Source organism: Eucalyptus grandis, chromosome 4 (genome assembly GCF_016545825.1).
Source record: "Eucalyptus grandis isolate ANBG69807.140 chromosome 4, ASM1654582v1, whole genome shotgun sequence".
Lineage (NCBI taxonomy): Eukaryota > Viridiplantae > Streptophyta > Magnoliopsida > Myrtales > Myrtaceae > Eucalyptus > Eucalyptus grandis.
Genome location: NC_052615.1, coordinates 29,698,765 through 29,725,944, shown reverse-complemented (window position 1 = coordinate 29,725,944; position 27,180 = coordinate 29,698,765). Strand labels below are relative to the sequence as shown.

The window sequence follows — 27,180 nt, the reverse complement described above, 5'->3', positions numbered from 1 at the left end:
AGTGGAGGTTTCTGGCACTTGGCCGATGGCCAACAATTGTGCTAACCTTTTGTAAAAAGAGATAAAGAAAAAAGATGAAAAAATCAATCAAAAAGTTACTAAAAAATCAAAAAAGATTTTTTAAAAATGTCTACATTAGTGTTGGTCACGTCACGAGGATAACTAGCACTGACTAGACCGCTATATTTGTAATATTTGACCAAAATTAATTAGAAAAAAACTAAATTGGTAATTTAGTGAAAGATTTATGACTAAATTGGCAAATCATTGAAATGTTTAAAACTAAATTAACACAATTGAAATATTTAAGATAGAATTGGTAAGTCGTCAAAAAGGTTTAGGATTGAATTTGTACATTTCTGACAGAAAAAAAAATTTGACACAATTGAAAGATTTTATGATTGAATTGGCCGCCATAACATAGGTTTATGACATTTTGGATAATTTTTCCCTGATTTTTTTAATGGCCAAAAGTTCGAGTGCCTATCTTTACATATTAGAATTTAGAAAAAACTTAATCTCTTTTGCACTAATACACCCTTCACAATCAATTTTCTATGCAGAATAAAAGAAATTCTAGTATTTGTTGCCTACATTTTCTTGGTGTCTTTACTTATACAACGTTTGAAATTCAACTTCATTTTTCTTCATAGGTCTCATTGTATTCTTGATTTGTCTAGAGAAACACCTCTCATGCACCGACGTTGTAAGCTTCGTAACCATAGTATCATATGGATGTACTCATAGAGGATCTTTAAGTGTGATGGCCAAGAGCATCATGAGCCATCTTTCATGCGTCCATTAGTCAGCTTCTCGATCAAATCAAAGACAGGTCATTCATGACCAGATTAAGGGATTCGTAAGGAAATAGTCTGTTGTCACTTCATCCTAGATGATAATTCTGAGTAAGAATCAATATATATATAATTAAGCATGTGCTGACGGTAATCCCCATTAATTTCCTCGAAAATTTGTCAATCAAAATGATTGATCCACGCAATCATGCCAAGCATATATAGTACTCTCCTCTCATTTGCTTTTCATGGGTGACAAAGACCCAATTTATGCCTTAACACCGGAAAATTTCAGGAGCTGGCTCAATAAAACTTCATTAACTTGTTAAAATTTTTTATTGTTTAATCAGTCCCCACTTTCATCTATTTAAACAAAGGATCTGTAAAGTTTTTCACCATTTTCAGAAGATCCCTAATTGTCACTTCATGAATGGAAACAAAACAAGGTCTAATCCAAATGGGCGTTCTCTTGAAATGACTGAATATACGTCTTTAGATAGGCTCAATTATAAAAGGACACCAAAGGAAAAACCTAAGGTTGAGGCTCGTCCACTTCTTTACATGTCAAGTACCATCAAAGACACGGTACCTTGACATCCAAGGCGACATTTGAGGGCCATAGGCATTATGTCTCTTGCCCCATCACCAAACCACAATGCTTCAAGCATGTCTGGGCACTAAAACCCCTGATTAGACCTCCATGGTTTCATGGCTACTTGAACACATATGGAACTACTTTCCATTACCTGAGCTGAAAAGATGCCTCTACCTAATTTAGTTTAATATCATCACCCCCTTTCGAGAGCTTCAACTTTTTAATAAGCACCACTTTCGATGAAATGCCACATACTGTTCAAGAGCATCGTCAAGGATCATGAAGATCCTGTTGAGTATGTAAGCGACAGACAAACCGTGCCCATGATAACCACTCTCACGAAGTCATTTTGCCCTACCAGATTCCTTCCCACCGGACTAAGTCTTTATCTGAATTGAGCTAGCTCCATTTCTTTCTCACTTTCTCTCTTAAGATAATATGCCACCCATTGGCCCACGAACATCAAATTGGCCTAATTTTTTCCTTCTTTTAATATGAATCGCTCACTTAAAGGTACCCATTATCTTCATTTAACCCCAATTGATTGAAATCGCCCTTTGAACCCTGAAATTATTATGGTTCACCCCAATCCACCTAAGCATTGTTGATATTGATTAGTAGCATCTCGTGGACATTTCAATGTGGACTCATTAGATTCTGACCATGGGATATGCCACTTAACTACTTCTTATGGTTTCTGTCTTCATACCAAATGGTTGCTGCTGGCATCTCGGGTTTGACGCGATCTTACGAGGAAGCTTTGATTGACATCGCTGGCTAGTTTGTCACAACATGTTGTTGAGAACCACTTGGCTAATCATACTTTATGGTTAATATTGCTCTGAATAGTTGATCATGGAGCCCATTTGATTAGGACAATTAACCAACTTGTTCTACTTGGTGAACCAACAGATTCCAAGTCAATTCTGTAAAAAATGCCAATATTTCAGCTTGACCTAATAAATATATATTATATTATATTATATAAATGTACCTCTATAAGAATCCCAGTCTCTCATGTTAAATCGAAACCCTCCTGCTATGTTTGGAGAGAATTTAACTTAAGTTCTACAAACTAAATCAAAATTTATTGAAACTTGAAGAGAGAATAGCAAGTCAAGCTCACATAATAAGAATAATTTCCAGGCTCCAGCTAATAGGAGCTAGGAAGTAGGAACAGCTTATGTTCTAAATTATGGCGTGGACTAGTTGACGGTTGCCCACTTAAGCAATGATATATAACTTACTTCCCTCATTCGAGCTTTTCACCAACAATGAAGAATTTTTACCTGATAGTAAGTACTAATTGAACTCATTGTCTTTGACATTTTTGTTTTTTTCAGGCCATAGCTCATTGTTTTTTGTTAAAAACATAATATTGAGCATATGTGAAGTATCGTCGTGTTTGATCTTACATTGCTTCTGGAAAACTTGCTCAAATTAACACAAACGACACATGGTCCAGTTAACAAAATAATCATGGTATAGAAGGCAAATCATATTTTCCAGCATATAATATACAAGTGGAAAAAGGGAAAACTCTTCGCTGCAATCAAATTGAGGTCAGTTCTCAATCCGTATACACTCATGAAGAGAAAAACTAGTGTCTATACATATCCGTCGCAATCTCTGACCGTATTAAGATCTGCACGAACAGAACTTGCTAAGAAAATCACCAATAAGAGAATTTCTCCCTTTCTCTCAACAAATATGCGCTTTTGCCCTAACAAGTTTAGCTAGTTGTTCTCTTCTACTGATGTAAATCAGTAGATAATATGTCATTTTGTTGCTCTAATAGATTAGAGATGAGAGCGGAAGCTTGCATTTTCCTCAACTACCAAAAGGGCACACACATAATTACATTTATATACCAAAAAGAAAATTTGAAAACCCACTCTAAATCCGTCTATATATATATATATATATATATATTAGGGTTTCACCCCACCTTCCATTTTGGTTCTATAAAACTTGCAGAATAGATCTGAAAGGGTGACCATGAGTAGAGGGAGTAGCTATGGCGGAGGGCAAAGTTCCCTAGGCTACCTTTTCGGATCCGACGAGCAAACACCTCCACCTCCAACTCCACGGACTGCAAACCCACCACCGTATGGAATTGACACGATCATGACCAACGCACCACCACATCGCGTTGATAAAATCGCAGAGAAGAATGAAGACAGCCGTTCTCCTTCTGATGATCGAAAGCCAAACATTTCCAACAATTACCACAGAGCTCAAGGCCAAAACTCGGGGAACTTCATCACCGTAAGTGATTTTCTCTTGTCCAACTGTGTACTGCCCCAAGTTCATGTATATCTTCTTCTCATTCTTAAGAAGTTACTTACAGGAGCGTCCATCGACCCAGGTCAAATCAGTTCCGGGAGGAGATTCATCTCTTGGGTACTTATTTGGAGATAAGTGACTGATGCTCAATCCCTTAACCGAAATACATAGTAAGTGTTGTATTTTGATTTCTGTAATAAACCACACAATCCAAAAAGGGGATCTTGCAACTTTAAGGGTTGGATTTGAGTGTAAGGAGTGGATTGTTTATGTGGTGTTTCAGCTTGTTGTTACTATGATTTGGCTTTGTCCTGTGTAGCTCACCACTTCAGTCTATGGTGGGTGTAAGATTGCATGATTGTGTCTGAATCTTGATATGCAAAGAGTTGTTTCCCTTTATGGTACGTTTTCTTTCCAAATTCCCAATTTAGAAATTTTAAAGCGACACTTGCCATTTCTTATTCGAATTGGCGTTCTCTTTTAGACCACTCATCTTAAACTGAGTTTGGGTGTAAGATTGCATGATTGTGTCTGAATATTGATATACATCCAATTGGTATTCTCTTTAAGGCCACTCATCTTTAACTAAACTAAGTTTGGGTGCCCCACCTTTCAGTTTTTAATTCAAGAAGGCAAACATACCTCATTTGAATAATCGTGGTCATTAGATCATTTTCCTGTCTTAAAAGATGGGTTTCATCTAACGTTTGGCTCCATCGATCCTTCATCTCAAAGTCCTAATGCACAAAAAATAAAATAAAGTATCGGATTTATGTCAAGGTAATAAAATTGTATGCTAGCTGATGAATTTTTAGTGTACTACTTCATGGTCATGCATAAAATATTGCACTTTGGATTTTGGAGATTCGTTCATGGGTGCCGATAGTTCTTGGTTTCATGCTTCATTTGATATATTTAAATCTGCTGTTGGCAGACAGGAATAATCACAACCCAGTTGTTACTTTCCTTCTTCTTCTTAAGTTTATTCTTTTTCTGGGTACCTTCAAGAATCCTAATTCATTCTCGAGTCAATAGAAATTTCAGCAAGATTATCACCATTCTTTTGCTTCTCATGAAAAATGAGAAGCTCAATAAGTACCAAGCGTTGCATGGAACTTCCCTCTGCGAGCGCTCCTTCTCTCTTCTACATACTCATCTCTATATGAACCTTTCCTTCATTGCTTTGGCCCTATGTAAGATTTTCAGTTTCATCTCATTTCATACTGCTTCTGTCCATCTGGTGGTTAATTATCTTGACAATCTGGTGATTTCTTTACTCTAAAGGACTCCAAGCTTCCTTCTTTACCATATTGGAGAGATGAATGAAAGAGAAGATAAAAACCACAGTGTACAGTACCTGTAGGCGGTTGTTTCGCTTTTATTTTTTATTTTTATGTGGGCATTAATATACACTAGCATACTAGCAGTTGGCGGTCATCTTCTAATTCCAGACGTGCATCTCTCTCTCTCTCTCTCTCTCTATCAAAACACACACCGGCACTGGTAGTTGATGTAATGCCCGCTTGTGTGAGTACATACATGCGGGAATATGATGCGCACTACTTCCTTGCATTTTCTCTTGTCAAAATGCACGATGTACCGTCGGGGTAAAACTGTGCGGGCATTATACCGCTCACCAAGAAAACCCTAAAGAGTAGGCCGTCCTGAGCTCTCCGTGTTCCTAGCCCCCATCTTCTGTGACCGTGAGTTTAAGTCTGACAAATTTCTAGTCCTTTTGCTCAGTTGAATTTACCCATAAAGACATGGGCCCCGAGCAGGGACCGTATCCCACTTCGCCTTGGCGTGCGCAGGTTGGCCAACATTCGACCCTAGTTTTGCAAAAGGGGAAATCTTCTAGACTTCCCTAGACTTCCGCTCTTTCGCATGGTATGCTCTTCATGTCTCAATCTTCCTCCCCTATAAGTGTGAGCTTTAATCTTGCTGATTCTTTAAGCGGGAAAGAGACTAAAGCGGGCGTGAGGTCTCATTTTTGCAGTAGATTTTAACTTATATTAGCAAAATTGCTATGTTAAGTCAATTAGCAAAATGCCTAGTGCAAACTTTTGATTTAAGAGGTAGAGGATGGAAAAGGGATTGGATACATAAATTGAGGATGTTGAAATTGTTGTACTTCCATATGTTGTCTATGTTAAGATCGAACACAAGGTGTTTTGAGCTCTGACAACACTGGGCTTATGTTTCCACTGATTTTAACTTAAAATGTTTTTGACATTTCTGAGGATACAATCAAAATGCAACACAAGATGAACTTTCAGAGTTTACATAAAAAGAGGGAAATAAACAGATAGAAAATAGCATATCACATATAAATTGAAAAAAATGAGTTAATGGATTATTCAGTTATGATACTTTAAATATATTGACATGAACATAAACATATAAATGATGAGATTAGTACTTTCAAAATATGTGTCAAGTTGAATATAGCATGCTATATTGCAAATGATATTTAAAGGGTAGAATCAAAGATTTTCACGAGTCTTGATGATGATTGGATCCATTAAGCCAATTCCTTCTTCCCACATTAGCTGCAATCTACTATCCTTCGTAAAAATGACAAGTGAAATTGATACCATCATATGCAATGAAAGAACTAAATCAGAAAAAATCAGTAATTATGGTTGAAAGTTCAAATTCCTACTTATAATTTTCAGATTTTGACGTATCGCCTTATGTACTCTAATTCTATTTTTTTCCTTTAGAACGACAGCATCTTAGGCCCAATGAAATCCCAAAAGAAGCTATGGGCTTTGGAGTGTGCAAGTCATTTAGATCCAATAAGAAAGAAAGCACTAAGACCAGAAAGCAGAAAAATATGAGAAGTTAAGATCTATTCTACAATCCGATTCATTTTTGGCTAACATGGAGTGTTCAGGGCACTTTGAGCACTAGATTAGTGATCACAGGATGTTGCATCCCCATCCCGACCATATCGTTTGGCATCTGTATTATCGATTAGAATGTATCATTAGAAACGAAATAGTTTATATACACAATCCTTGGAGTTAATCCAAAAGAGAATCCGCAAGTATAGGTATTCCATTTTATACTCAAACCAACAAGACCCCGCATATTGCTTGAACAATCCTTAGAGTTGGTGGGCAAGCTTGATTTTTGATGCCCTTAGGGCTTGGACTTCTCCCGCATACTATGGCTCTCTATATCCGCCAAAGTTGAACAAGTTAGGCCTGAAAGACTCATCTAGAGGGATTAATACACCAGAGAAGCACATGTTTCATAAAAATAGGACAAGGTCATACTTCGACCGTAATCTTTGAAGGCGTGTCTTAGCGAGCACGTGTTGAAAAATAGGAACAGTGTACGGCATAAACAATGAACGCGGACAAGTCAATTGACAATTTTCTCTAAGAAAGCCAAACACTTTACGGTCAAATAATGCTCGACCCATTTGCACATATTTGACATGCCGCGGCCACTTCGTATCTCTATGTTAATTAATCATCTTCCGGATTATAGTGCTTTGTCCAACAAGACGAGCTGATAAATGTTTTTTTTCTAACAACACAAAAATTCCAAATTTTGTCCTATGAATCGGTTTCACCTTGATAACACCCAAATATATTGCTTGTAGCTGGTGCTCTCTCTTTTCTGGAAGTGCATATACTTAGAAGGACCATACTCGTTAAAGCAACACGAAAGGCACATACATATTTATGATTTGCCTGGGTAATGGGATGAGGTAGCTTTACGTAAACATATGTTCGATCCCTTGGATGACTCGGTGATAAAGCAAAGTCGCGTGCTCGCATAAGAATAGCAAGATAGTTCCGGTCCCGTGAAGATTTGTCCATGAAAATGGGGCCAAACGAGCAACCCAAAAATACAAAATTGGCTCACGAGGAGGCAAATGACATCCGTGTGTCGACGATGTGCTGTGATAGAATAGAGACCCCACCCTCCATCGCCCTCCCATGTCCTGATCAACCATTTGGGGTGCTCGTGACCCCCTTTTCAGTGAGGAGAAAATATGTCTAAATACATAGGAATGATTCACAAGGTTGGACTGAAAACGATAGCGTTCTGTTTATATATAATTTAAATCAAAGAAAAATTTCATTCATTACAAAAATAATGCATGAAAAGATCTATAAAAAAAAAAAAATCTCAGAAATCACTACAATAAAGCAAGCCCATAAAGCTGCAAAATAAACAAAAATCCATAAATCGAGGTATTTCATCATAGCAGATTAGTAGAGGTGAGCACACGTTTATCATTCGAGAATAGATTTGTGACCACATCTAAGTAAAATGATTGACGGTTGATCACGGACTCACACATCAAAATCAGTGATGAGCACACGACAAGATCTCCAACTATTATCACGGTTTTGCCTTTCGATGGTGTGCGCTTAAGTTTAGCATCCCTAACACCATCATCATATGCAAGCGACAAAAATATGTTGAACAAGTTCCGATTAAACACTTGGGAGAGGAAGCCCTTTAGCAAGTGTGAATTGCCACAACTTCTATTAAAATGAAATATATATATACACGTTGAATGGACACAAATATGATATTGAAACTATTGTGAACATCATCGGCACTAGTGGTGGAGTACTTATTCATTAAAATTCCTAGACCTAGAACTAGATCAGAAGATAAAAGCTCCCGAATTTACAAGATCAAGAGAGCAGAATATAGCAAAAAACAAGAGAAAATAAAAGGAAAATCAATTAAAGAGGGAGGGGAGAAAAGATCTAGGTCAAATCCCTCCAATTCAAAAAGCCGATGAAGCAAGGAAAAGCTAAAACTCAGAGAGGGAGAGACAGAATCTCATAGGTTTCGATACAGATCAAAAGTTGTAAAGATTAAAATGATGCCTAGTGTTGGGCGAAGCAACTTGAATGACATAAGAGTAAATCCTTTTTCGACGCCCACCCTACATTCGACATCGCCTAGGTCCTTGCTCCCTCTTCGAGCGAGCGAGAGAGAGAGAGAGAGAGATCAAAGAAGTGCAAGGGGTTCATGGCTCAAAATCAATAGCAAAACTGCATACGATGAGAAACCTTATCGGAACTTAATTATTAGGTGGCGTGGCAATTATCTATTGGGTTAAAGAAGTCAATCATTCAATTCATGGGTCCTACCTGTCTGAATACCCACCAAATCTTGTCACGTCTATTCTTAAGATGGTTATAATGGAACTTCCTAGTATATGTAGCATTTCCCCAAATTTGAACTCCGAGATAATGAAAATATTGATTCAATGAAGAAGCGTCCTTTGTTATGTGTTGCTCGACTTTATAGATGTAGATCGATTGATAATCTTGAATGACAGGATGATTAATAGCTTGTTTAGTCTTGACAATCAAACATGAACCTGGTCACTGGAGGATATCTCAAACCTGATTTTGTATTATATCCTTCATTGGCAATATAATTATTGATTTCCTCATTTTTTTTTATTATATTACTCTCTAGTGCACATTGCACTATCTATAAATTGGATCTTGGTCCTTGGGATATCTTATCTTCAAGCATCCACTCACTCATTTTAATTGGCAGATCTTTTGTCCCTCATCCAACTTGTTTACTTTTGTCTCTCTCTTTTAGAGTTTCCAAACTTGAAACCCTTAAATTCTAATTTGTTCTGACCCAAAATAATAATAATAATAATAATAATAATTCGAGCTTGACCAACATGTCCTCGAACATCATTCGTGCACATATTTTACCATGTAGTTCGACTAGTCTAAAGAATCGGATTACTTAGGAAACTATCGCTCCATGATTGCCCGTCATCAAGCCATGTGGATGATCAGCATGTGGACAAGCCTGTACACGCATCGATATAGAGATGCACACACGCATATACAAGGGTTGCCATGATTTGTATCTCCCTGAGCTCATACTGTGTAATCCGTGACGAAACCCCCCACGTGCATTCTCCATTACCATGACTGTGCTTTCAAAACTGAGCTGGTAGACATAGCTATCATGGAGAATGGACCGGGCGGTGAAAACGTGCAATTAAAACACAGACCTCGAGTCCGTAAGCTAGTCTCACTGATCCTATGATCTTTCAATCATAGGAAAGAAAAGGGCGTCCTAGAAAGGATTTCCTTATTTGGATGTGCACAAATGGAGTTGCACATGACCCCGGATTTCGCAAATTCTAAGGTGGAATGCTCCTCTGGAATCGTCTTTGCTTTGTCCCATTTCCATCTCACAAATTTGGGGATGTTTCTCTGAAAAGTCACTCCGCTCAACCAGCGCCCGCCCTCTGTTTTCTTCCATATTTTCTCTTTCTTTTTTTCAAAGAAAGCTTGAGAGATTGAACCGACGAATCTTTACCAACTCCTCTGTTTATTCTCTGCGCTTAGGAAGGCGTTCATGCCGACCCAAAAAGAAAGGTGTCCCCCGAATAAAACAGAAAAAAATTCTTAAACAATTTGCAGCAGAAAAAAATCAAATGGTTTCTCTCACGACCAAAAGGGAAATTATAAAATATGACGTAGGAATTTCCTTCTTGTCCCCATTCATGACACAAGCAAGAGGCGGTTTTTCGAAAATACCTGTGTCCTCGTCATCTGCTGCTCCTCTATATAAACGTCGTGCTCACGAGTTCACATGAAAATATTCAAAGCACAAACCAGTACTAATCTTGAACCTGCCCTCCTCCGTGAAAATGGAGCTTCTGCCGAACCCCTGCGCAAAAGTTGAGGTAAACCATCTCATATCAAATTCTTTCTCACCTACAATTTGCTTCAACACATAAAATTCCAGCAGGCACAAAACAGAGCAATCTATAACAATCTGGTTTCTTGGCTCAGAACCCATCGATTGTTTCTCGGGCCTAACATGATCCGTCACACGTTTCAGGGTCTGAAGAGAGCGCTAGCGATTGTGATTCTTGTGGTGATGTTGTTCGCCACTGGAGCCGAGTGCAGAAGGAAAAGACACTCGGACATAATCCGCTACAGCGCCATAAGTTGCAGAGCATACAGCGCCTCGGTGACAGAGTTTGGAGGAGTCGGAGATGGGATCACGCTGAACACCATGGCCTTTCAGGCTGCCGTCAATTACCTGAGCCAGTACGAGGCCCAGGGTGGGTCTCAGCTTTTTGTCCCTCCAGGAAGATGGTTGACCGGGAGCTTCAACCTCACCAGCCATTTCACTCTCTATCTCCATAGAGATGCTGTTCTTCTTGCTTCTCAGGTCAGAAAACTCTCTCGCCGACCAAAATTCTTGAACGAAAATTGATTGGAGTTTTCATGTTCTTAGGATAGGGATTTTTATATTATAATCACGAACAAATCCGAGTTTTTGCTATTATCAATATCATCGTCATCATCATCCCAATAGAGCGGAATGTTTGATGGTACTTAAATGAAGTATAACTAAAGATGCTACATGGGTCATTTCATTACTCGGGTCATGTGACGGCAAAGTTGAGCATTGATGAATTTGCTTACAACCTATCTGAACTTCACCAATTTTGTTGCTTTAACTTCAGCGGTTGCCGGTGCTAACATTACTTTAAACAAATTGATCATGACGGAAAAAAGAAAGAAAAAGAAATTGTTATAGATCTTAATTTTCCCTCTCCGATATTAAGTTCTAAATAACACAGTAGAAAAGAATGAAACAGTAGGTGAACGCAGAAAAGGCTGAAAATGCCGGTAAAGGCTAGGCGTGCAAGAAGTTGGAAACGTGTTTGAGTGGACATGGACCATCCAAGTAGGGATGAAATTTAGGCAAGACCCCATAAGCACTTTTACATTCTTCTTCCGTGACTCAAAAAAGTGCAGCAATTGGATGCTGCCGAACTTCCACAAACCAGAATCCTATTGTAATTAAATATTGAAAATTAGTTCACGGGTTGGTTTTTTATTCTCAAGCCACACACAAGTGTTCCTGTCCCTTGTCTGGCCATGCGAAAAGTTGTTTTGGCTTTTTTCGCTCTTTGCCCAGCTGCTGAGCTCGCAGTCCAAATCAAAAGTTAAGGAATAGGAAGACTATAGAATATTGATTGTGTCATGTGGGTCAAGCGCAGACCGCTAGGTCTTCTCAGCCACACACAAATGATCCTGTCCCTTTCTGTTGCCATGTGATGTGATTCACAGTCCAAATCAAGGTTAAGGAATCTGAAGACTATTGAACATTGATGCTTTCATTTGGGTCGAGCGCGAACCGCTCTATCTTCACGCAGCGAGTTACATTGGAGAGAGCATGAATAGGGTTTGATGTCTTTATTAAGGGAAGCACTTCTACTGATTAGCCCGTCGATTTTGCCTGCAAACAGTAATGTCCTATAATGAACTCATAAGAAAGTGAAAGACCATCGGTAGTTTGACCGAGATCAGTCTTGGGGTTGTATTGCTCTGTAGCTCATTGGACGTTTTCCTGGTCATGTAGGATGAAAGCGATTGGCCGCTGATAGATCCACTGCCGTCCTACGGGCGAGGAAGGGACGCAGTAGGCGGAAGGTATGGGAGTCTGCTATTCGGAACCAATCTCACCGACATCGTAATTACGGGTACAAAACGGAACATAGACCTCTTGTCAGATGATCATTCCTAACATGACGCGCTATAGTTTGTCTGACCCGCTTCCCTTTGGTTAGGGGATAATGGCACGATCGATGGTCAGGGTGAGCTCTGGTGGCAGAAGTTTCGCGGTGGAAAGCTCAATTACACAAGGCCTTACCTCATCGAGATCATGTACTCTGATAAAGTTCAGATCTCCAATCTTACTTTGCTCAACTCTCCATCATGGAATGTTCACCCTGTCTATAGCAGGTTCTCTCTTGTAAACCGTCAGTCACTCTGGTATTTGTCAAACTAAAACTCGTAATTTTGCTGATCTGTTATTTGCAATGCGATGCGCAGCAATGTGATTGTTCAAGGCATCACCATCCTTGCCCCAACAAATTCGCCGAACACCGACGGGATCAACCCAGGTAAGCATTTGAAAATTGGGAAGAAGTCATTAGCATTCACAATCATCATTTCACTGACACCGAAACCGTTTGCATACAATGCAGACTCCTGCACGAACACCAAAATAGAAGACTGTTACATAGTGTCCGGGGACGACTGTGTCGCCGTCAAGAGCGGTTGGGACGAGTATGGCATCGCATACGGGATGCCGACGAAGCAGCTTGTGATCAGACGGCTCACGTGCATTTCCCCGACCAGCGCAGTGATCGCTTTGGGGAGCGAAATGTCAGGAGGGATCGAAGACGTCAGGGCAGAAGATATCCTGGCAATCAATTCGGAGTCTGGAGTGAGAATCAAGACAGCCATCGGAAGAGGTGGGTATGTGAAGGACATATATGTGAAAGGAATGACCATGAGAACCATGAAGTGGGTCTTTTGGATGACGGGAAACTATGGCTCACACGCCGACAACAACTACGATCCTAATGCGCTTCCACTAATTCAGAACATCAACTACCGCGACATGGTTGCTGAGAATGTCACGATGGCAGCTCGGCTGGAGGGGATCGCAGGGGACCCATTCACAGGGATTTGTATATCGAATGTGACGATTGGTTTGGCGCAGAAGCCGAAGAAACTCCAGTGGAACTGCACTGACATCAGCGGAATTTCCAGCAGCGTGGTGCCTCCGCCATGCAATGCATTGCCTAATCAGGGGCCGGAGAAGCTTCCGGCTTGTAATTTTCCGGAGGATAGACTGTCCATTGATGAGGTTGAAGCTCAAGTGTGCTCTTACGAAAGGAAGCACTGGTGACAGTAGAGATTATCCATTTTGTGTGGAATTTATGCCTTTCTATTGATCACACTTTAAAAAGATATGAACTCATTACTAAAATGTTCATAACCTCGCTAGAGGATCAAAGCTCCTGCATCTCACAATGCTATATCAAATTACAGAACTGCAAGTCCAAGTCCAATCTCTTGTGAACGTGCTCCCGTGTTTGTCTAACAAAACATGAATTCGATGATTGAACGTCCGTCATATCAATCAAAGACTTCAGCTAATTTAACAATGACACAAGATAGACACAAACTATCACTTATAATGTAGGCATGACAGCTAAAAACTTGTCAGTAAGTTGGGTTCCTCGGTCACGAAGTAAGAGATCAAGAACTTAAACACTGATAATATCACAAGACGGTAAAAAGCCAGAGAGAGCCTAAGCTAAAAGAAAATTATGCAGCATGATGAATTTTCTACTTCTGCACCGAACAGGATAAATTATTAACTTCTTTGTCACAAACACGATGTTAACAACGATTATATAAAGACAATCTTGGCTGAGCTGGTATAGTAGCATAAAGGACAGAAGTATAAAATCTCTTGAAAGACACCTAATTTGAAACTATAAGGAAAAACAACCCCATTGACTCAGTCACCCTTCCTATTACCGCCCTACAAAATTCATGGCTATTAATCTTGTCAACCATTCAAGCCAAATCTGAGCTAGCTGATGCAGCACCATATCCACCACCTCCACGGCCGAAGCCTGGTCTTCCACCAGGTCCCTGAAATTTCAAATAAAATATAAAAGACATAAGTTTCTCCATGGATGGGCAACATAGAAGACAAATACCTAACTTGTAAAAATGCTATTACTTCCTCCTAATAAAAACGATCATTCGTGAGTTCCCATCTTAACAACAAAATGATGAAAGCAGAACAAACAGGGGAAAGTCTGCAGTCCTGTTGGCAATAGTGTGCCAAAACCACAAGATCTAGTATAAAGTGTGCATGTTTTGTTGTTCACTTTCAAAAATACTTGCCAGAGAAATATTAATTAAATATATAGCCCATCAAACCTAATTACATTACATGGACAAATAAAGTCTGGCAAGAGAATCACAGTCCAAAGGCAACCTCTTTTGCATGTACTATCAATGTAATAAAACGAGGGGACACAGAATATCATCATACAATCTCAATGGGCTAAAGATATTATCACAAAAAGAATTCGGCAGATCTACGTCATTAAGAGTCCTAGCCAAGCTCATATAATAAATAACAAAAATCCGCAAGGAGGACCATGGTTCGGGTAATAATAACATGTGAAATCTGAAAAAGCAATATCTCATTGTTGCCTTTAAGAAATATCTCACCCCAAATGAAGGGCGGTAGTCAGCAGGTGCTCCACCCTTGTCACCGAACTCACCACCAGGTCCTCTAGGACCTCCACGATAACCTTCACGGTCACCAAATCGTCTTTCTCCCTCAAATCTTGGTGGGCCACTGTTATCAATCAGCAAGAAATGAAGCAGAGTAAGCAAATCTCATTATGTGAAACTTATGGAGCAGAGTTCACAGTTCACTCTTTACAGAAGGCCGATTGGCCAAGGATTCTAGAGAAACCACAGATGCAGAAATCTGATAACCAAAGGCGTGACTATACATACAACTTCCTGACAACAATAACAATCACTAAGCCTTCTTCTGTTAACTGGGCAGCAAAATAGATCCTTCAACCCTACATTTCCATTCTAACGTCATATCTTCGTAGCTGAACATCTAAAGGGAGTCAAGTCATTTGTCCAAAACGACCTTATGAAACTGCCTTGTTATCAATGAAAACCACACCAACTTTCCCTCGAATATATTTGGTTATAGTACTATAGTTTCTAAGTGTCCACCATCAACCCCTTAGTGACAAAACTAATGAAAGGTTATATTAACAACTTTACTGTGTAGTATACATACCGGGGACGATCACCAGGTGGACCACCCAAGGGCCGACCAAGTGGCTTAGCTTGTTTCTTCAGGGTGGCAGGGACAATTTCAGAAGGGAGGTTGAGGTAGGTTCTCAGAAACTCAATCCCGTCATTGGTGAGATACCAATAATAGTGCATCCAAGCAAACGTCTCCGTCACATACTCCTTTGATTTGAAGCTCTGCATAAGCTTTATCACCTGCAGGTTTGGGACATCTATTTCCGGGTGCTTTGCGAGATTGTAGTCCTTCTTCGCAAAGCAAACTCCCTCTGAAATGGAAAAAAAAAATAAAAATAAAAAATAAAAGAAAAGGAGCCCATCAAGATGTGAAATCCACTTATGAAAGGACTAATCAGAAACCCAATTCCAATATCATACGAACAATCATGCACCCTAGACAAACCCACGAATCTAATCGCCACGTACATATATATCCACACAAAATGCATAACTATGAGATCCAGATAAACGCTAATTAGGAGGCCAGCCTTCATCCGCTAATCAGAAAGGAGTTGCAACTATGGAGCCGAGAACGGGTAAATGCATATAGGATCACACCACGACTACAAAACAAGCAAATCTCAACGGAAAGCAAGATCCACGCATCACAAACGAATGACGACGGCGTGGGATGCTCAGCAGACATCATCGTACTCACAAAATAACCACATGCCCATGTCCAACGTACCTTGGAAGAGGTACTTCGAGATCTCACGGCGGTTCTTCTCAGGAATAATCTGAAAAGAAATTCACGAAAGGACGACAAAAAACAAACAAGTGAGATTTCCCAATTCATCCTAAGAAGCCAAGAAAACAGGTGGGGAAGAGCAATCTGATGTTCTGTAAATCCATGGAGCTCCCCAAATCAGAAACAACACTTCAATTCAACAAAACCCACAAAACCCAGGAATCCCTTCACATGTTATCCACAGAAATAAGGTTAGATAGAGAGTACCATGTTGGCGATGAGCAGAGCACGGTGTACACAGGAAGCGACGGCAGCAACGAGCGAAAACCCAAGAGCTATGCCGCAGAAACAGGTGCAGCTATTGCAGGAAAAAACCCTAGAGATTAGTTATCAAGGGAAGGAAATCGATAGGTCCGGTGGGGGTTTTAGGGTGAGGGGTAGTATGGGTATTGTCCATCCGGGCTTCCTTAGTTCTATGGAGTTTTTCTTTTTAATTTCTTTTTGGGTATTACTTAGATTGCATTTTGATCATCTGAAATTTTTTTTGTTGAATAAGATATGAGTTAAATATGATAATAATGGGATTTGTGAGGAGATATTTGGTATATGTTTGAATATGGATATAGGATGATAAGAGATGCAACAAAAAACTGTCTGAACTTTCGATTATCATCGATTACTTATTAGTCTTCACACTGCACTCTAATGACATCAATCGGGTGTAAGTTCTCCAAAGAGTCCAAGAGACCATGGCTTTTTGCCAGCATCACTCACGAGGCAGATCTCAGCATCCTTCTAATCAAATCATCAATCTTACTCATTTTTCATAGTTCTTTCAGCCAAACTGTCTTAGACCAGCCCTGTTTCTCCCCTTCGTGCTACCTTTCTTTTTCTTCGCGGCCTCTTACTTCTCGCTCTCCCTCCCTTGCAAAGAGTCTGTCACCTCTATGTAGATTATCTATTCAAAGATCCAAATCAAACCGAACCCCCTAATTCAGCAACAAGATCATGTTAGAAAAATCTCAACTTGAGCAAATTCTTACACACACATGACTCAACAAGACAAGAACATGAAAAAGGAAGGATCGACGTTAGCCAAAATTCGTATCACCCCCAACTATGAGAATGGAGATGCTAATGAAGGTGATGGAGAGTAGAATTAAGAAAATGGTAGACAATGATAATAATGGGATTTGTAATATCTTATATGGTACTTGGTATATGTTTGGATATGAATATAGGATGATCAGAGAAACAAGAAGAAATTACTTGCTCTTGACCACCGTCAATCACTTATTAGCCTTCACATAGCACACCGACGACATCTCTCGGGAAGGTTAGTTCTTCAAAGAGTCCAAGAGACTATGACTATTTGCCTGCACCGCTCAAGAGGCAAATCTCGGCATCCTTCTTATCAAATCATCGATCATACTCATCCTCATAATTCTTTTGGCCAAACCGTCTCGGACCAGCCCTACTTCTCCCCTTCTTCCTACCTTTCTTTTCCTTCGTGGCCTCTTCCTTCTTGCTCTCTCTCTCTCTCTCTCTCTTTTGCATAGAGGTGATGGCCTCTATGTAGGTCACCTATTAAAAGACCCAAATCAAACCAAACCCTCAATTCAGCAACAAGCCCACATTAGAAAAATTTCAACTTGAGCCAATTCCTACACACACATGACTCAACAAGACAAGAACATGGAAAAGGAAGGATTGACGTTGGCCAAAATTAGTATCACCCCCAATTGTGAGAATGGAGATGCCAATGAAGGCAATAAAGAGCAGAATTAAGATAATGGTAGACGCACGGGCGTCACTGTCGCCATTGGACGACAGAATCTCTTGCAAACTCTGTGTGTATATTCAATAGTTTCGACAATGATAGAAAGGCACCAGTTTCGAGAGAGGCGAGCTCGCGGTTCAGACCTCGAACGGTGGTCGCAATCTCCAAACGTAGGAGCTTGAGGCCCAATTTGAGGCAACCCTAGATATAGGGTCCTCTAAGGTTGGCAACCTTCGATCTGATGTTGCGCGTTAGTCTTCAACATTCTCCGACGGTAGAAGCTCGCATGTAATTCTCTCTGTATTGAGTCTTTCCCCCTCTCTCTTAGCTCACATTTTTCTTCCGAGAAAATTGTCCAAAAAGTCATAAATTTATTACACTTTTATCAATTCAATCATAAATATTTTAAATTTTGCCAATTGAATTTTAAATCTTTTGAAAATTTGTTAATATAGTTCATTTGGTCAAATTTTGTTTGAAATCACTGACATAAATATTGACAATTTTACATGACACAGTCAATATTAATGTGGATGAATTTTTTTAATTTTTAATCTTTATTGTCTTTTTTCTTTTCTTTTTCCTTCGCCAGTTGCCCTAGTTGGGATCCAACAAGGGCAATCTCGCCAATCCTAGGCAAGGCTCACCCTCGCTAGATTTGGCAAGGTTGAGCCTCGCTAGAGGTCGACAAGGGTCAACTTCCCTAACTTTGGGAGTGGCTCTACCTCGTTGATTTGGGAGGGCGAGCGGGGCTCCAAGGTTGGCAAGGTAGCCCTTGTTGGCCTTTGGCAAAGGCAAGTCTTGCCACAAGCTGGTGAGGCTATATTGGCAAACTGTCAAATGGCTTAAGACTTAATTGGCTAAATAGAAAATGTTTATGGCTGAATTAATAAAAGTGCAATTAATTTATGACTTTTTATACAATTTTCTCTTTTCTTTTCATTTTATTTTTTAAAATCCTCATACTATCGGACTACATCCCACCCTCTATGTGGGAATTTTTTATCCGGATTATATCTAGGTATACTTGAAGTTCGTGTAACTCTAAACACCATATACGATATAAGTTATCATATCCGAGGCTACTTCCATCCACCAAATGTAGTCTTAACAATTTCCTAAACTTTGCCGCAATTGTTAGCACACGTTTACCTCTTAACTCTTAAACCGGTACATTTTTCCTAAATTTTCATTCTGTTGTAACCGTGAAGCCCGCTATTATATTATTATTAACATGTGTAATGTAAATGACTTTTAAGGGGTAAAAGCATATTTTCATCTGACTATATTGAAGGGAATCTCTTTTTTTGCACTCAATTTTTTTTTTTTGTAAAATTAAAAAAAAAATAGGGAAGAATAAATTTTCTAAAATACGACCATTGCAGAAAAATAATAAATATCATAATAACATTAAAAACCTTTGAAAATTGATGGATATAATATTAATAGAACTAATGGGATATTAAGTAAATTTAAGAGGATAATTATTGCCAAAAGAAAAATTACTGGTCAATAAAAATAAGTTAAAACAGAATCACCTTATGTGTCGATGAGGTCACTTGTGATGAGATAATAAAATTTTAAATTATTTCAAATATCATAGGGAGGGATTTGCCGTGTTGTAATGTAACACAGAAGCAAGAGAGCAACCGAGTCTCTCTCGTTCAAATCCCCAATTTTTTCATATTTGGGACGTACGTCGCATCTGGGGATCACATCAAGTAATACATACGCATTACTTCACAAACACAACTTGGAAACTATTTATAAATCTGGGCACTATCGAAACGTGAGAAAAGGACATGTTTTTTTTCTGCTTCCCAAATAATAATGCATGCTTTGCAGGGAATATTTCGTGGACAAGAAGTGTCCGGATACTTCAAAAGAGTGCTTCCCACACATTCTTATCTTATCTTTCAAGCATACAATCCGATAATAGTTGCATAGTTAGGAGTTGCTGTCTGAATAACACGGGGTCGCTATCAGCAGATTTCCATTTCGTATACTTGCCGGAGCCAGGAAACCAACCCCTCTGCTACATCATGGAACAGCAGTGAACTGTGGAGAAACCATGACATGTGAAAGTTCCTAAGTTTACGAACTCTTTCGGAGTTTTCGCTCATCATGGTTCAGAACAAATGACGGTTCTGCTCCGAGTACGTAAAGAGCTCAAGACTTAGATGTCCGTGATGATTAGGGGGTGCTCGGGTGGAGAGCACGGAACAATCCCTACCCTTAGATTGCATGGGTTTGCGCAAGGCGCCCGCCAAATTCAAGGCGTTGAAGAAGGTTCGGGCTTGTCCATCCCCATGAGTCTGATTCAGATGAAATTTATTGCAGCATGAACATGATTAACTGTAGAGTGCAATACTGACGATTAAACATTTGATGTTTGGGTTATATACACATAACGCTGCTCAAAGGCGACACAAATTTTCTAGCTTACTGTAAGACACAGTTACTTATTTGAAGTTGCTTGTGCTTTCATCCTGTGAAGACTGTAATCGTTATGCACAATTGAGAAGGTGCCGCACGGTGATGACTGATGACCTCAGCATATTAAATGTGGTTTAGTCTTATTGCAAACTAGAGGAAATACCAAACGCGAAAAATTACAGCTTATGAGTCGATCGCTTGTAACATTATAGGATTGCATAATCTATATCATACAGTACTACATGCATAGGAATTTCAAGAAAATTTACGTAGTTTCATATCACATATTGTCTGTTTATGGAATTTCAATGAGTCTTTTTGAATTAGATTTTTTAACATAAAATAACTAGTTATTGATAAATGTTGATATGTTGTGTGTATCCACGGGGTTTAATCATGCCGAAAGGTTTAATACTATCGACAAAATCAATTGAGTGCAAAACAAAGCTAGTATTCAGCACCACCCAAAACCAGTCGCAAAGAATGAGATAAAAAAACCACCATTCACCAAAATCAAGGTCAAACCGCCGCTGTTGCGTTGCTTTTATTCTTCTCTGTTTTCATTGTCCAAAACATCGCATGCATTTGTGGCATGCCTTCCTCATCAATCACAAGTTACATAAACATTCGTCTTCAGTTCAGTTGAACAAACATGAAAGAAATGAAGAAAATGAATAACCAAAAGTCAAAAGCCAAACTCAATTCAAGCCTCAAGCATCATTTTCGGGAACTCTTCGTCAGAGAGAGAGAGAGAGAGAGAGAGAGAGAGAGAGAGAGAGAGAGATTAGAGAGATGAAGGGAAGGAAGACATAGTAGAAGCTCCTGCAGTTGATGAAGCCGGCACAATGTCTTCTCCGCCGAAAGGCCCTTCCACATTATCCCACAAGAGAAAATTTGGGCACTGGTGGGATTCGACCCATTCGTTCAACTCCTGCCTCTGAAAGCATTCTAGGGCTATTCGATCTCCTTCCTCATCGATGTTACTAGATTGTGCTCCGATATTCAACATGTTCTCTACATTTTCTATCAATGGTGGCAAATAATTAGCATCCGCGCTTCCACTTGTATAAGGCGGGGGAGGTGGCAGAAGTGTGGTGTGGAATTGCTGGTGATTTAAGTTCCAGGTGCCGGCGGAATTCACCGTGACTGCTTCAGTGAAAAGCTCTTGTTGTTCGTTACTCTCTGCAAGCCCTTCGAGCGAGGCAGTATCGAACATAAATAAAGGACAAGGGGAAGAAAATAGGGTTTCCTGTACGGGCATCTTCGCTGCCATTAAATCCGGCATTGCGCAGCTGAGTTGATTTGAGCTGTTGCTCAAAAGGGAGTGCTCGGAAGACGTACTGGGAGGAACATTTGTCAGAGAAGCTGGGGAAGGCTTTCGAATTTTCTTCTTGATCCATGAATTCCAGTAATTTTTTATCTCGTTGTCTGTTCTCCCAGGCAAGTGGCTCGCAATATGAGCCCATCTGCATCGATAACATTTCACAATCAAACATGTGGAGCGAGAGAGAACCATAAACTATCATAATGAAGTGTTTTTTTGTTTGCTTATCTAATCAACCTAATTCAATTCTTCTTGTATTTCTTTCATTATTTTTTAATGGCGTTGTATATGTACATTAGAATCACAAGGGAGAAGAAAATGTAACTAGTGGGGCCGAAATGTGACTGAAACTTATGTCTCAACCTATGACTATGTCCTTCTAACGCCTCCCATACAATGCAGGTGATAGGGGCTACTAGGACCAGATTTGACTCTGAGCTTGTTTCTAGGTATTTAATCAACATATAATACGGTAACTTAAATTAAAAGCTTGTACTGAAAAAGTTCAGTGGCGAGTCAATTTCCATGGAAGTTTCCAAGGACTCCACTGTATAGTGATGAGGAAAAGAATTGTCCATTTCGACTCTCGTGCAATAAAGCCATGACACACAACGCCAGAATCATGAAAGGTTCCCAACAAAAGGCCAATATGCTTGCATTTCGAGATGTAAATTTGGTAGGACGATATTAGGGTTTGTAATCTTTTTTTTTTGGGGGGGTTGTTTTCCATTGATTTGATGTATGGTTTGGAAACGAATGAATAGAAATCTTAGAAATTAAGAGATGATGATATGATGGTGCTGATGAAGGAAAACGATGAACCTGTTGCCTACGACCCCATGGAGGCTGATGATCAACTTCTCCTCCTCAGGAGTGAATCTGCCTCTCCTGATGTCGGGCCTCAAATAATTTATCCACCTCAACCTACAACTCTTCCCACATCTTTGAAGCCCTGAGAAAAGGTGAACGACGAGACCCATAAATCATGTTTGATGAAGCCCAACATTAGAGAAGAAAAATTCATGAGAGAGAGAGAGAGAGAGAGAGAGAGAGAGAGAGAGAGAGAGAGAGAGAGCAAACACTGACCAGCTTTCTCAGGGACTTCGCTCCAACAGCCATAGCCATGAGTGGTGATGTATCTGATGAGCTTCTCGTCTTCCTCAGGAGACCAAAGCCCTCTCTTCACCTTTTGCTGGTTGCAGCATGAGTGGTGACCCATGTTAAATATACTTGCTAACTTTAATTTTGTTAAAAGCTTTCGCACTCCCTCTTTCTCTCTCCCTCTCTCTGAAGGTGTGCTGGGATTTTGTCTGCACAGAATTAAATGAGGGGGTTATATATAAATGAACTCAACTCAACTCAACTCAACTCAACTCACTCTCTCTTCTCTCTCCTGTGCGTAGGGTTTTAAAGAACGACGAGAGAGGGAGAGGGAGAGGCAGGGAGACAAGACACAAGTACAGGGAGGAAGTGAGAGCCGACATTTGCACCGGATGAAATGCTCTCGAGTGGGGTCCATGTTTCCATCTAACCCTAAAACGACCTGCCATCAAACTCTTATATTCCCCTTCTGATTTAGTGTGTCCCCGTGTGGTCACTTTTTTCTACGTAGACTTGGATCATTGTAACAAACTCCACGTACGTCATTCAGGCTCTCATGCCATTACATGTTGTTTCACGAACCTCGGCCCCTCTCTCTCTCTCTCTCTCTCTCTCTCTCTCTCTCTCGCTAGAGTTCTCTATTGAAGTCTGTTTCTTGTTTTTTTCCGTTCTTTCAAACACGCCAAACGACGTTAGGATAATCCATGCTCATATTAGGTCATTCTAGAAATAAGATCATAGGTACATAATAGGGAATTTCTTGTCTCACCAAATTCGACCAAACGGAATATGGATGATCAAATGCAGCCTCCGCTGCTTATCAAATGAGACCTTACCTATCTGTGAAGAAATCGAGGGATGCCCTCATCAAAGCAGAAAAAAAAAAAAAAAACCAAGGTGTTATTGATTGAGAATATCGCCATATTTAACTATCGCCTTCTGTATTTGTAAGGCAGCTGCGGCAACAAGATATCAATAATAACCCATGATGATGCTTATGTTACGGTCTTCTAGAGTTTAGCGGGATCGGATGGTTTTTCCCGGTGCTAAGCAACATTGACTGGCGGTACCATCCGCAACTCTTTTTGCAAATTTTTCTGTCTTTTCAATACACATATTACACACGTTTTATGAATGCAGTGTTATAGTTCCAGTTTCTTTGGTATTTCTAAATAACAAGAGTCAACTATGTCGGCTCGAAGGGTATTTGGAAAATCCTTTGGTTATAACTTTTCTTACTCTATCTTTTAAAAGTAAATCTCTTGTTTAACTTTGGTTATTTTTAAATACTACAAAATAAAAACTAAGATATAACTTATCGCTCGAAAACATCAAATTTGCTCAAATTCAATTTATCAACGATCAATGTGGATCGGAATACCGTTACTTGTCAACTAATTATTAGATGTCAACTCATTCTTAGATCCACGGCTATAGTACACCTCAGCACAATGGCAGCTTTCATCACAAAAGGCATACAGCCCAAAACAAAATTATAGTAATAGATTCAGTCAAAGACAAGTCATCCACATCGAGAGTATAAGATTAAAAAGTAATTAATTCCCCTTGCCCTGAAGACGAAATGGGTTCAATTCACCCAACAAAGCACACACCAATGATTAAAAAGGTGTTTCTTGAAAAAGAATAATTGCTACTACTTTCTTCTCATAGGAGTCCAAGCATGTCTATAAGCTATGTATGATTAATTCTCTTAATTGCACCCGCAAATATTCCACCCGGTGATCTCGTAAAGAGTCATCTTCAAATTGCATGACCCTCTTCCTCGTGGCCAACATTTAAAATTAGCTTCATGTAACAATGAAGAAGAAAACGAAAAAAAAAAAAAAAAAAAAACGAAGAAAAACCAGATGACTTAGGCAACAATGCAAGCTTCAAACATTCAAGGAAGATGTAGATTAGAATATCTAAAAAATTAGTCTATTATTGCTTTCAATTAGTTTTGACTTATTACGTCCTTTTAATTGCTTGATTCAAAAGATATAAACGCATTTGGTGGTAGGAGACGACAACACCCCCACCAATTCCCCCTACGTACGTAGCATGGTTTGACGTCACTTAATCATATTGGTTGGTTGATTACGTCATGTCTCGAGACGACCCCCTCCAATATGATATGTTCTTAATTTTTATTTTTATTTTTTCACCTTGCTTGATTTTAGATGAAGATAAAGTTTTCAATTGGGAGGATGATTTAGCAACTAAATCCAGAGCATCAATACTGGGTTATGTCCACTTGCTTTTTGGCTTCTTGGGTACGAATTTTGTTACGAATTAATGAAATTTTGGTTATTTTCTTTTAACCCGATTTGTATTAAATGATGATGAACGCTTGTCTAATGAAAATTCAAATTCAACATCGTCTACACACACATGACATTCATTTTTTTTCGAATTTAGTAATTGCAACTGCTATATTGATAGGTGGAATTCTTATACTTGTTATGGAAACAAATATTAAAGATACTCCTATTAAAGTCTTTCGTATCGTTTCATGTATATCAATTTTATCCTATCTAGTGGTATCCATAACATAATTCCATTCATTAATAAGCATGCTTATTCTCTAATATTTTTATTATACTCCAAATATTTATAACTAACATCTCTATACATTTTTACTTGGTCCTGATAGCTGCTTTGAAGGTGAGAAGTTGTGACAACCACCCTAGGAAGAGGAGACCTCAAAGTTTAATTTAAGACTAACAAATGTTGACACATTACATGAGAACACCACTCAAGCATGACACCAATTTATTGAGAAATATTCGAGTTAGATACAACACAACATAATTTGACACGTTCTTTAAAAAAAAAAACATAATTTGACATGTTTTCATCGATTTTTAATGACACGGATAATCGATGCAAGCATCACATGAGAATGCCAATTGCCAGCCCTAGTATTGATTTATCTTTTGAAATGCTTATTTTTATTTTTGGATAATATGGTTACGGAGTCTCCCGCTTCATTTCTTGAGGTCTCGCATTATTGCTGATTAATGCGCTAATAAAAGATAAATTATTTGCTGACGGGTATTAAACAACTGTCATACATCTCTCCTGATGAATGAGTTGATTTGTGCAAAGTGGACAAATTAGATCTGGATTGCAGTGCTTATAAAAATTATAAATACTTGTGTTGCAATATCAGTAGCTTTCTCTACGTAAATTTCTCCGATCTTCAAGTTCCAAAGCTTTTTAGTTCTTGTATAGAGTATAATCTATTGGCTTAGAAATAGCCTCATCATGCAGCCAACCTTCATCAAAGGCTGAAGCACTTGAGGAACCTATCGAAGTAAAATCGCACATATGTCCATTGCTAAGCGCTTAAGTTTTTCGTTTTTTCAACTCTGTAGCACTCTTAAATTCATTAAAATCCGGCGTTGCAATACATACTTGACTTGAACTCACACATTAAATTCACAAGTCTCATGAACTCGAGGTTCATCTGAATTTAAACTAGGTTCATCTGAATTTAAACATCTTCCACCTCCTACAGGCTTATACAAGAAAGCAATTGGGTTGTTAGGGGTGAAGTTAGGTGCTTGTCTTGAGATATTTGGGAAGCACCGACGCATTTCTCTTTATGAATAAGCTGGATTTGTAAAGATAGAAAAGCCACAATCCAGATTTTACTCAATGGCTGGCACAATGTCGGAAAACCAATCTTCCAATTGTCTCTTTTCAAACCCTAGGCACGGACACAGATCACAATGACAAAGCATGTATATGACCATCAACACATGCGAAAACTACCAAAATTCTTTTTTTATAATATGCGCGCATGTGTGCCAAAGTCACAAAAAAGATTACCACAACCCTATTTAATTACTCAAATCATCATGACATGGAACAGGAGGTATTTCTAAGAAACCCTCATCCTCAAGCCATATCAATCGTGCCTATACGTAGATGTCTTTTCCAAAAATGGATGGAGAGAGAGAGAGAGAGAGAGAGAGAGAGAGAGAGGCGAAAGCGATGGGGTCTGTTGATTGATGTGAATCATCCACCACACAATGATAGCGAAGATCCAAGAAGTGACTTTTGCTTGGATAAATCGCAAGCCAGCTTTGAAAGTAATGCGATTATCATTTTATAAAGAGACCCTTTTAAAGAGAGGGATTCGATGATTATCATTATAACTTAACTTTAAGGAGGAGCAAATGGGAGTGGCCAGGAACGGGCCTACCACAAACACAAATATATCGAGAGAAGGGAAGAAGTTTTAATTGCCGATGAGGGAGAAAAGCTGTGGGGACTTGGTCTTATAAAGCATGGTTGGTTAACTGATTAAGTCATGGATGTAATGTCACTGCTTCGTGAGCTTGTCGAATGGGATTACATTAAATTAAAATCGAATTAATTGTGGTCCTCACGATCTCCTGCTTATGCTGTCCGTGCTCTATCTAATTTAATAATGCCGTGCTACATCACCATGATTAAGAATGATTAAATCCTCCCCCTT

General features: G+C 39.2%; 3 protein-coding genes across 3 annotated transcripts; 2 read left to right on the top strand and 1 right to left on the bottom strand.

Annotated features, from left to right (window-relative positions):
* The first annotated feature begins 3,328 nt into the window (after positions 1 to 3,328).
* Positions 3,329 to 4,079, top strand: LOC104441722 (protein SPIRAL1-like 5). The gene is made up of 2 exons (XM_010054920.3): positions 3,329 to 3,657; positions 3,740 to 4,079. Exons 1-2 carry the CDS (start codon positions 3,388 to 3,390, stop codon positions 3,812 to 3,814), a joined length of 345 nt encoding a protein of 114 aa, XP_010053222.1. The 5' UTR covers positions 3,329 to 3,387; the 3' UTR covers positions 3,815 to 4,079.
* A 6,145-nt stretch (positions 4,080 to 10,224) lies between these two features.
* LOC104441721 (probable polygalacturonase) lies at positions 10,225 to 13,576 on the top strand. Its single transcript, XM_010054919.3, has 6 exons — positions 10,225 to 10,381; positions 10,540 to 10,875; positions 12,076 to 12,196; positions 12,284 to 12,458; positions 12,549 to 12,619; positions 12,704 to 13,576. Exons 1-6 carry the CDS (start codon positions 10,346 to 10,348, stop codon positions 13,411 to 13,413), a joined length of 1,449 nt encoding a protein of 482 aa, XP_010053221.1. The 5' UTR covers positions 10,225 to 10,345; the 3' UTR covers positions 13,414 to 13,576.
* A 269-nt stretch (positions 13,577 to 13,845) lies between these two features.
* Positions 13,846 to 23,028, bottom strand: LOC104443119 (transcription factor MYB102). The gene is made up of 8 exons (XM_039310883.1): positions 22,680 to 23,028; positions 22,416 to 22,545; positions 21,057 to 21,735; positions 16,321 to 16,437; positions 16,054 to 16,102; positions 15,355 to 15,634; positions 14,760 to 14,889; positions 13,846 to 14,168 (listed from the first exon to the last, which is right to left on the bottom strand). Exons 1-8 carry the CDS (start codon positions 22,810 to 22,812, stop codon positions 14,091 to 14,093), a joined length of 1,596 nt encoding a protein of 531 aa, XP_039166817.1. The 5' UTR covers positions 22,813 to 23,028; the 3' UTR covers positions 13,846 to 14,090.
* Between the last annotated feature and the right edge of the window lie 4,152 nt (positions 23,029 to 27,180).